The 12,369-nt window shown below is 32.1% G+C and overlaps 1 protein-coding gene across 1 annotated transcript in view; it reads right to left on the bottom strand.

The window, feature by feature from the left end:
* The window catches only part of KLHL1 (kelch like family member 1), a 252,037-nt gene that overhangs the window by 15,336 nt on the left and 224,332 nt on the right, over positions 1 to 12,369 (bottom strand). Inside the window, exon 8 of the mRNA XM_037528954.2 lies at positions 6,775 to 6,937. Within this exon, the coding sequence (XP_037384851.1) occupies positions 6,775 to 6,937 (163 nt within the window). The remainder of the gene's footprint in view (positions 1 to 6,774; positions 6,938 to 12,369) is intronic.

The following is a 12,369-nucleotide window of genomic DNA, read 5'->3' as shown; positions in this document are numbered from 1 at the left end:
AGAGTTTGTGGATGTTTATTCTGAGCAAAACATGGGACCAGAAGACAAATTTGAGTAGATGACTGATGTGATTTGCTCATGTTTTAATAAGATTAGATGTTGTGGAATTTTTGCTTTATTAGAGGAGATGACGCTTCATGTATTAGTAAATAGATTTAATTCTGTACTCTTCGGTTTCCACATAAATGCACAGGAAGGCATTATTAGCTAGCATATAAAATCATTTGGGTCATAGATTTATAAATTTATCCTCTTATGTCCTTTAATAACTCTAAAATATGATGCTTAAACTAATTTTGTATCCTGGAGACATTGTTTTAAAGTTGCTTATTTCTCTTCATGCCTGCCGTGATAAAATGTTTCTGATTACCCAAGTGTTCCCTTTGTGGATGTAATACTTTTCTGCTTGATTACTCACAAGTTGTCTGTCAGTTCTCAATCTTGCAATATGTTGAAAAATCACCAATAGGAGCATTTTGAAGAACAAGTATTAGACAATTAAGCTTGCAAAAGCACCCAGAAGTGAAATAATTACTCACTCAAAAATTGTTATCATCCTAAACACTTCATGAAATCTGAACATTTATTTCTGTTTCATTTAGATTGAAGATCTAATTCAAGTGAAGTGTGGCATAATCTTCAGAAATTATTAAAATTTAACTATTTTTTGCAAAGATTTGTTGTTAGGTAAATATCTTCACAGGAAGCACCTAGCACAGTCCCTGAGAATAGCTTATATTTAAAAAAGGCACCTTCATCTTTATTTTTATTATTTTAAAGGAATTATTGATTTCAAGCTGCTCTCTTCATTCATGTCACACTGACAAATTAAAATTATGCTATTAATTTGTCTGATTAGTGCTTGCAATAAAACATTTCATGCAATAATGCATATATTTTCTTTTTTTTAAATTATTAAAGAATGTGTACATAAACAAACATATATTTAACTGTGTTTTTAAAAGATGATTAAGCATACTGCTTACATTTAATGTCAAATACTGATCCTATTAACATTTTATATTATAAAATAAGATGTTCCTGCAAGGTTCACAATTTACAACATCCTTAACTTATTTAATATAATTACATGTATTATAAACCACTATGCAGTCATTTTCTTCAATGTAAACCCTACTTTAATAAATCCTAGTAACAAGAAGATTTATATGAGAAAAAACTTTATAGGATGCCTCACTAAAAATATTACATAATATTTGACAGTACCTTTTGTAAAATATTTGGCATAAATTAAAGTCTAAGCTATATTATCAGTGGTTCTTTCATTTTAATGTCCTTCTAACATTATATAATATGCATATTAATAATGAAATCAATATAGTTTTAGAAATATAAATTCTTAATATGGGATAAACTATTGGAAAGAGTATATACACTGAATTTTCCCTCAAGAATAAGCCTTAAAAAAGAAATGGGAAAATTGTAATTTGTGTAAAAGATAATAGTGTACTTTCACACTGCTATTCAGACCCATTATTAAAACCAATAGATGTATTTGAATACTTAAAAAATTGTTGAAAAATTTGTATTTGAAATAAATGTTATCAATCAACATTATAATCTACTTATTTTGAAATATAAATTTTCCGTGACTGAGAACTAGAATGTAAAAATAAATAACAACAATAACTATTACTATAATACGTGTTAACATTATAAAAATAGCCAAAGGATAGAAACAATATAAACTTAGAGTTAGAATAAATGAACAATGTACACACAGAACTTGGGGACATTTACAAAACGGTGTCAACTCAGATCTCACTTCATAATCTCTTGAATCACAGGTTAGACTAATTCCCTTTGTTTTACTACCATGACAAATTAGTTGTTGAGAATCTGAAGAGAAGAGAAGAATCTAGTGCTAGAAGTATATGCACTGACAGCATAGGCAGTGACAGCTGTCAGTTTCACATCGTGAAAGGAAACATGACTTTTATCTTAGTGATGGAAGATGAGTAGAAATGTTTAAGAAGATAAAATATGAGGAAAGCATTACATACCAGGACGGTATTATGTGTAAAGACAAGGCACATGAAAGGTCATAGTAGGTGATAAATAAAAGGTGGCAGGTATGTCATATTGCTGAGTGGGATGAAGGAGGGGAGAGATGAAGCAGGTGGGGAAAAAAAAATAGACTAAAAATGAAGGGGTTATATGTCATGCTATGGAGTTGGGATTTCATTCTGAGGCAATGAGAGAAGGAGAGAAATATAACATTCTTAGGGATCATCAGGTTCATATTCAGTAGCTATGAACATTAACCTGTATATCCTTGTACACAGACAACTAGCATTCTGTTAGGGACTTGCTCTAGATTAAATGGCCATTTAGGCAGAAAGATGAGTATGTGAAAAGGGAAGAGAGTATGAAAAGTATGGAGTTGTTCAGGAAATCTGAGCAATTCAGTATGTCTGAAACAAATGTGACTGGAAGCAGGTGCTAAGAGTGAAAATGAAAAGGAGAGGAGATCTAAATCACATAAGCCACTGCATTCCAGACTGAGGAGTATGCCAGTGGTTATGCTCAGAGAGCTAAAATCAATTGTCTGCTAATGCTACAGGTTTTAATTCTTAGACATGCTTTATCAAGTAATACTTTCAAATACATTAGAATACATCTGAACTAGTCTACCTTTGTGATGGGATTCCAAAAATTTTATAGTTTCCTTCAACAGTCAGCCAAAGTGATATTCACAGAAGTGACATGCAACCATGCCCCCTTTGAGACTTTTACAGTCCTGTTACCTTAGCCAAGTTGCTTTATGACCTGGATCCTGCCTTCCTATCCAATCTTTAATGGCTGTTCTTTCTCATTAAGTTCTAGTCAAACTTTACTTTTCCTCCTTTTGTTCGCATTTCACCTTCAGAGACTTGACTCAAATTACTCTTTCTTATTACAAAACTCTCTCAATTTTTGGAAATCTGCTAAATCAATCAGATGCCAGATTAGAATTTTTTTTTTCCAAAAGTCAAACTACAAACCTCCTGAGCCATTAGTAGTTCTGAGTGAGACCCAACAAATAAACAATTTATTTTTCATTTTAATGTTTGAATCTAAAGCAATTCAATTTTAATATAAATCACATATCATATAAAGCATAGGCAATTTGGGTTCCATCTTTAAGAAGAAAAATACCAATGGATGGATAAGAATAGAAACGATATTGGAAGGCACCATGCAAGTACTGAGTTTTGAGGCTTCAGGTGCTGTGTGTGCCAGATATGGGAACACAGAAGCAGAGCCAGAGACTCCTGCTCTTGTGGTACTTTTAGCAATATGAGGCAAAGGTTGCAAAGAAATTACAATTGACCCATGAATATTTTTAACATGAATGAATGTGTGAATCAGTTTTTCCACATTGAATCATGAACCAAACTGCTGTTTTTTGTCAATGTTGCAGTTTCTCTAGGTCTCATATCAAGCATTTACTAAAATTATGGATGTGCTCAAGCCATATGAATATGTCTGCTTTTGTAAGTTACTCAGGAAATAAAAGAGGAAAAACCTTTTAGCTATAAAGTTTGAAAGAACCTAGATAAGGTAGAAAACAAGGAAGAAGGAAACATAATCACTGGTATAGGTATTATTTGGGGATTTTATATGGCAATCACTGCACCATAATGTCTATTCTCTGTTTTCTTGCAATCCTTTTATCCTCCGAGGAAGCTTCCTGTGGCTATGCTGGTTTAAGATAACATAACTACCAGTTAGTTTAATCTGTCTTATTGTCAAAATGTTTCATGAAATTGAAATGATTTCGCTCTCAAAGCCATCAATATACATGCATTAATTTAAAACCATAACATAATGTCTATTTTTCCACATTAAATAGTATCATGAGTAACTTAAACTCAAGAGGGCTATTCACTGACTTTCATTAGTCTTGAGGAAATTATAATACACAGGGAAGCAACAGTCAGGCTAGAATGACACTTTGGTGAGATGTGGAAATAAAACAAGAGAAAAAGTCACATCAGGAGAGGTGAGATTAAAGTAAACAACTGTCAGAGGGTGATGTTGAAACAATTTTCTACTTTGAGTCTGAAGTGAAAGGTCACTTGCTACTTATTATGTTTCTGCCTGAGTAAAACAAGAAAAGCAACTAGACACTAATAGTCATGAAACCACAGAATTTTGAGGCCATTAAAACATACTAAAGAGCGGGGTAATGGCATCTAAATGATAGCTGTACTATTTTGATTTGAGAGACATTTTATTTGAAGATAAAATGAAATAATAACATTTTCTTAAAATAGGATTAAAACATAGGAAAACTAACATCAATACATCAATTTAGTAAAATGATTATTATAAAAATACAGTCTTCTCTGGAGTACTATAAATGCATAATTATTAATATATGCATGCATGTGTAATAATATATATATATATTTGTAATTATTGAAATATATATATATAAAATGTGCAAATACATAATAAATCTGAACATCCTTAGAAAGAAATCACTAAATATATGTCCGACTAATAAAATACATTGAGATGAATTTTAAGAGATAAATGTATGTTCATATTCTCAGATGGAAATATTTTAAGTGTAACAGTCTATCATTTTTCCTCTCATTAAGCTGTAAATATTTATTTTCAGGCAAAATCCTAAAGGAATTTTGGAAAGTGTATATGACACTAAGAGTGCAATTTTAAGCCTAAAATAATTCTGAATAAAATCTGAAGATGCCTAAGCTGGGGGAAATATAAATAAAACTAGATTGATAAAAATCATAAAAATGGAATTTGTGAGTCAATTAAAAGAATTATGGATACAATATGTTAATGTTGATAAAAGTAGAAAATATTGCTGTATATTACGTAACAATAGAAATAGTGGCAAATACCTACTCAACTTTAATCTCACTACTAGTAAAAAATTTGCACCAAAATAAAATGTTTTTTGAAACAAATTGTTGAGGTAGTAAGAAATGATAAGACAATGTATCAAAATAATTGAAAAAAGCAATGCAAGACAATGTCATTGAGAAAGTTTTTGATAAATACTACTATGAAAAGGATTAAATTATTTTATCCATGAAAATAATTCAGTCCCAATTCTCCTACAAATTACTTTGTAGAAATTCCTTGCAAGGAAGCAATCAGTAATTTGCCAAAAAGTTTACATATCACGATGTTCATTGTGGCTTTGTTTATGTATCAAACTTGGGGAAATATTATATATATGCATATGTAAATATTATATATGCATATGTAAATGTCACATATATTTTAGATAATTTATATATAATATTTATTAGCATCTTTAAATTTAAACATTTAGAGACTAATTATTTACATTTAAAGGCATTTTTTTTTCAGAGTGGATAACTGTATAACCTCTAGCATATGAATTTATAGAGATTTTAATTAAATTGAAAATAATTTTAAGATTATTTTAAAATAATGTGCAATAATAACTAAAAATATACATATGCCTATTTAGGAGAAAATAGGTTATTAAAAATAGAACATCAAAATCTACTCAGTAGGTATAGGGAATATGTATTATACCCAGGGATATAGCAATAAATAATGCAGACAAAATCTCAACATTTATTGAATGTATATGTTAGTTAAAAAAAGATAGAAAACATTAATATGTAACTAATTTCAAGGAAGTGTATAATTTCAAAAACAGTAAGTAAATAATTTAGGATGATGTTCATGGAATATTTTTAATAGGGTTAATAATAAAAAAATCTATGTGGCCATATTTAGAGATGAACTCAATAATGATATGGGTCAGGCACATGAGGATAAACAGAAACAGTTTCTGACAAAGAGCAAATTTAAAGGGACTGAGTTGTGATAGAGATTGCATATTTCAGACAGAGATAAAAGGGCAATGTGACTGATTGGAATAGGCAGGGACAAGATCCAGTGGGTTCCTGAAGGTAAAGTTATGCATTATATTCTAATTGCATACAGAAATCCTGGAAGAGGACTGATGCATTACTTGCATTTGTAAAAGGACTGCTCTAGCTGATTTAGCAAATGGACTATAGGGGAAAGGGAGCTTTGAATATCAGATTGAAAGATTTTACAATATATTCAGGGCTCAAGGTGTTAATATGGTTGAGAGAAGGGTTTCTCATGAACATGAGTACAAGGCGTATTTTTCCCTTTCTGGAGGATATTAGGCAATGTCTAGAGAATATTTTGACTATCACACTGGAGTGCGCATATGTAGAGTTAGCCTCTAGTGGTTACAAACCCTTGATGCTGCTTAACCCTTGATGCTGCTTCTATACAACACAAAGAGAGTCCTAAGTCCAACAAATATTAACTGGCTCAAAATTTCAACATTGTTGAGGTTGAGAATTCCTGATTAGTGTAATAGGAATGTATACAGAGGCAAATGGAGAGACTAATATAATCATAAAAACAAAACAAAACAAAAAACTTGAGCAACAAACTTGTAGTAATTTTTGAAGAGTCTGCAGACTAATTTATCAAAAAGAGTAAAGATATATTGATCCTTAGTGCATATAAGTCTCATGAAATAAAACTGATACTTCTTTAGTAGTAAAGAATGTAGGGAAGTTTTGGTTTCTGTCATATAGAGAGACAATCAGAAAATCATGAAATCTTGATTGGGCAATTATACTTGAAGATATATATTGTTTTAAATATCAAAAATAATGATTTTAAAGGATTTGAGCAAAGTAGCTTACTAATAGTTATTTCAACATGAATATACATTCAGCTATTTTTCAAAATAAAAAAAGAAAATCTACTCACTTGCCATTCAGCGCTGCTACACCAACAGTGCTCCGGGCAATGGACATACTGGCTACAAAGGTCCACTGCTGACTCTGGGGATCCCACCTCTCTACTGTATTCAGGTAGCTCCAGCCATCATGGCCTCCTACGGCATAAATGGGCCCTTCCAGTACTGTTACACCTAAAACAATGAAGAAGTGAAATTGAATTAAATTTTTCACATTGAGATTTTAAAAATCAAAATAACAGGAAAAGCTGTGATGCCATTCGGTATCAGCTCCACCTATTAAGAAACAATTGCAGAGAAGTAGAAATGATTCACTATTAATTTAATCATTTTATTCAAGCAAAACAAGTTTAGAGCCAAATATTGTGACCTAGATGCTTGATAAAATAAAACTAATTTCTTTATTTATGTCCATATGAAGAAGCAAATTCTAAATTCACATACATATTTTAATCTAATTTTGAAGAATTTTTCTACAGTGTGTAAAGTACTTTGCTACTTTAACAATGTTGTATCAAGCCAACATAGTATTATAAGTTTGAATTTCAGTGTAGAATTTACTGTCCTTTGACTTCCCAATAATTACATAAGAAAAATATTTAAAGCTTAGAAACTGTAGTATCTTTCATAATATTATTAAACGCAAGCAATAAGAAAAAATCAATAGTGAGTAATCAATGGGAAAATATGTACAACTTCTTTATACTGCTTTCCCAGTAAATTCATTTCTTCATATATGGATTTTTTAAAATGCTACATAGTTGATGAATATTTAAATATGTTAATATTGGCTCAAATAATCTCATTATCTGTAGAGAAATTCTGATGAATTCCTCCCACCAAAGTTCAAAACTCAATATCTGATTGCCCGGTTGTTAGACTGCCACAAATATATATTGCTAGAAGACATAAGACTCCTTATCTAAGAGAAAAGATAGTTATTTCTTACAGAAATAGCAACAGTCAAGAGTATCTCTGTTAAAAGATATTTCATTTTGCTGATTCAGCAAGCCTCAATTCCCACAGAGTGACTCTAAGAATTAATTATTCATATAGTTCCACAAAGATTCTTTTGGTCCTAGCATGCTGATTTTTGACTTATATTGTCATTAAACTCATCTCCCCTTAATGTAATAAATTATTTTCTTTGGAAATAAATGTTAATATTTTTCTATGTGGTCTATCCATACATTTTTCATTTTCTTTCCCCAATATTGCGTTATTGGTTATATATTTTTATAGCCGGATATCCTCTATTTTGCAACAAAAGCTCCCTTAGACTAAAAATTTGGAATAAGTGGAATTAAATTTAAATCGCCCTTTGTTCTCTCTTGCCTCCTACTCTCTCCTATGATTTACCAGTAATTTGCTCCAAGTAAATTCCTGGGAACTGGAAAAAATCACATTCCATTCTTAATAAAATCCCCTGTTTTTTTTTTTTTTTTTTTTTTTGAGATTGTTAGTGACATCAGAAACAAAATCTGCTGAGAGCTGTCCTGCGGAAACATTCCCTGCTGAGAATATCAAACCATTGTAACTCATGATGCTTAGACTGTCCAGCACCTCCTCAAACCTGGGAATGCAAAGCTTCCCCATCCTTGTTCCCATCACATTCCATACCCCTCTTCCTTCTCTCCTTATAAAATCACAGCACACCCATCTTTTAGGGTGCCAGGGTTTATTGAGTACCTATCACACTGACTCCCTTTATGCCTTCCTCACATAATAGGCTCCTTTGTGCATAGATATTCTCATGGATCAGAGTCTGACTAAGAGAAAGAATGACTGGTTTAATAATTTACATTTGCATTATTATTTTTGCCTTGTCTTCTGTTTCAATCTGTTGGAATAACACAAATGAATTAGTTTGTTGAACAGGTGATCAGATTATCAAATAAGGCTGATAGGAATAAGCAATTTTTGCACATGACTGAGATTTAAAATAATCTCAACAATACAATGGATCCTGAAACATATATGAAACAAGGAGATGCCCAGACTTTTCCTTCCAGGAAGTTTCTCCCTTTCAAGTCTTGATCCCTCAAGTGTGGGATTCCAAGGTAGTCCTGATATCTAATTTCTGCCTTGATAACTTAGACACTATAATCATTCCTAGTTCCCAGATTCTGCTTTACCTATTTAGCCCTGTGATACAACTACCTGGAGATAGCAGAAGTAACTCTTGAGTTTATCTTAAGAATTTTCCCTTTGCTATCTTTTTGCTTAATTGCTGGCTGCCTTGATTTTTTTTCTGATACCTTCAAGAATTTGAATTACATATTTCACTCAGATTCCATAATTTATATGTTAGGAAGTTTACTCAGATACTGGATATACTTTCAAGACCAGAAATTAAATTTACATATGACTTCTAACATTATTATTAATGCAAAAGTTTAATAAATATAATCAAATGTATTAATCTATCATTAAGGCTTTGCTTTTGCTTTCTATATATGGCTTAAGATTTGCCGCTAGCCCTACCATTTATATAAGTTTCTTAATCTCTTATCTTGCAATTTCCTCAACACTAATATGAGAATTATAGTAATAATCACATGGTTTTATGATGAAGATTATAAGAATTAAAGTAGATAAAGCACTAACAGCAAAATCTGATACATTACAGCCACTCCATTTTTGAAGCTACTGTGATGCCTGTTATTATCTTCCTACTCAAATCTTAGGGAGGATATAAAGGGAAATTCATAGAAGAGGGTGTATAAAGAAGCTGTAGCACATAAAAATGCTTGGCATATGTGGTGAACAAAAAATCAGGATATAGAAATAGATTTCTTTGTGGGAAAGTATTGACAACCACACTTTACTTTTTTCAAGTTAAAACTATTTCAATATCTGTGTTAAGATTACTGGAAATTTAGGATTCCTGGAATTATAAATAAGGAATGTCACTTTGGAGAGAAATTGTAACAATGCTCAGCGTAAACATTATGATATACCTTTAACAAATATTTGAAACATTTTATAATTAAAAACTAATTTTTATGGAAACAAACTATAACTAAGGTACACATATTCTAAAAATAAGTCAAAAAATCAAAAAAAACATTATCTTTCAACATAAGTATTCATTTACTATAAAAGTTATTAAAAGTTTTCCAATTCTGCTGCTGGAGATAAAATAGTCTATATTCTAATGGGGAATACAGATATTAAGCATATTATTTTAGTAGTTTATTTATTACTATCCATTGATTAGCCAACATATTATGGGTAAGAATATCAGAGCTGGATGCAAAGTTGTTAAAAGTTTTGCCTTTAAAGTGTAATTGTCTAGACTCAGATTACTATCAAGTTGCACCAGTTTGTGACATTGGAACAAATATCTCAAATTTAATTTATCTCAGACCCTTATCCTTAAAGAGTACTAAACTTATATCACTAATATAAAAAGTAAACATAAAATACACAGAATAATTACTGACAGTATAAATAAATAATGTGATCAGTATAGTCCTTCTTTAAAGTTCAAATGTTCAGAACTGCAAGCAGATGACCGAGTAATTTGAAGACATGTCATTACCCTCAGAACTTAAATTCCTCTACCAAACCTTCCTTCCTGCCCTCCCTCTTGACTTTGCTTCCTTCCTTCGTTTCCTACTTATATTCAAATACGTGAGCAAGTACCACATAATCAGGATTGTTGTCTATTTTAATAACCTAGCTTTGGAAAGTATCCATGATTTTCTTGAAAAAGGCCATTTTGCTTTATTCTTCCATATTATAAAGAAAAATATTCTTAAAGATTTCCCCAGTTCTGAGTGGCTTAAAAAGCAGTTCACACATTTCTTGCATTGTGATGATTCCATTGCACAAGGGTCTCATTAAATAGAGTGAATAATTGAACCAGGATAATTTTAAAATCAGGATGATGCATTCAGTTTCTTCCTTATGTTTACTAAAAATATCTTTACAGGTGCAGTTAAGCAAATTTAGCCATTTAAAATTAATGCTCTTCACTTTGTTCAGCAATGATATTCACCAAGTTTTAAAAGACAATAGTGGAAACAATAGAAATATCTAGCATGTGTGTGTATCTCCAAATTAATAATTACGTGATTACTTCTTACAAAAAAATTAAAAGTTAGAGCCTCCCCTGGTGGCGCAGCAGTTGAGCGTTGGACTTCGAAGCTGCTCACAGCTTCCGCAGCGCCGGTTCGATCCCCAGCCACTGGTTGCGGGGCCCATGTGGCTCTACAGACCTTTCCTGCCATGTCCGCTGCTCCCCTCAGTGGTGTATTTCATCAGTCTGCCTGTTCTGTTTCCCGCTCTGGCTCTGGTGAATTCTCTCACCCTCCCGCACTTCTGACTATACCCAGTGCTTGTATAAATAAATAAATAAATCTTTAAAAAAATAAAAATAGGGACCTCCCCAGTGGTGCAGCGGTTGAGCACTGGGTTGCGAAGCTCCCCGCAGCCTCTGCAGTGCTGCTTCGATCCCTGGCTGCCACGCGAGGGTCCCACATGGCGTGCAGACCTCTCCTGCTGCCCGCTGCTCCCCTCAGCAGTGTACTTCGGTTGTCTGCCTGTTCTGTTCCCTGCTCTGGCTCTGGTGAATTCTCTCACCCTCCCGCGCTTCTGATTGTACCCCGTGCTTGTGTAAATAAATAAATAAATAAATCTTTAGAATAACTAACTAAATAAATAAATAAAAATAAATATTAGGCAGCTCTCCTGCCCACATATGACTATTCAGGTACCTTCCTCTTTTTTCTTTCTCCTATTCCTATTACCTCTTCTTTTAAATGTTAAAAAAAATAAAAATTGCTTCTTGATGTTACAGTTAAAATTCTCCCCTCTTTCAGTACATATGCACTGAAACATATATATATATGTGTGTGTGTGTGTGTATGTGTGTGTGTGTAGTTACATATATATGCATATTAACTATAGCTCATGCACTTAGGAATCATGCCAAAATCATATCAATATTTTTTCTGTGTGCTTTTCCCTCAGAATCGGTCAATAAAAGCAGCAAATCATCCCTAATTTGGGGGTACATGACACATGGTAAAGTTGAGCACTTTCTATATGGAATTTAGAGCGTAAATGAATGCAATGGAGATTTTAACTGACTATGGAGAGCGATCATGGAATAATGTGCTTGTACAGGCAACTCCCCAAAATACTTTCACTTCTAAGCAAAATTCAAAAAGTTTACCTCGCAATACTTATTTTATTGTAGTTATATAACCAGCTAGTTATGGTATCTGACACCTGAGGTTGTTTCAAGGATTGAATAAAATAATATGTGCAAAACACTTGGAAAGGCTGGCATGCAATTGAATAAATATTCAGTACAATGCCCATTATGACTGATCATATCTGAATCATAGGTCTAACCAAATGTCAGTTGATAGTGTCATTGTAGGGAGATGAGGAGACCAGTTAAGGACTTAATTTGCTCCAGTATGTGGTATTGTCTCTATTTCTGAGAATTTCATTTGTTTGATTGAACTAGGTACTTTAAAATACTCTAAATACTTTGCTAAATGGATATTTTCTCTTATGAAAACCCAAGGATGATTTCAAGTTATACTTGATATTTTAAAGTAGGATTGTTGTATATATATAAATAAAATTAA

The sequence above is a fragment of the Talpa occidentalis genome, unplaced genomic scaffold (assembly GCF_014898055.3).
Source record: "Talpa occidentalis isolate TD23 unplaced genomic scaffold, MPIMG_talOcc4v2.1 talOcc4.5, whole genome shotgun sequence".
Lineage (NCBI taxonomy): Eukaryota > Metazoa > Chordata > Mammalia > Eulipotyphla > Talpidae > Talpa > Talpa occidentalis.
Note: the sequence above shows the minus strand (reverse complement) of the source record. Positions and strands in the feature narration are given on the sequence as shown.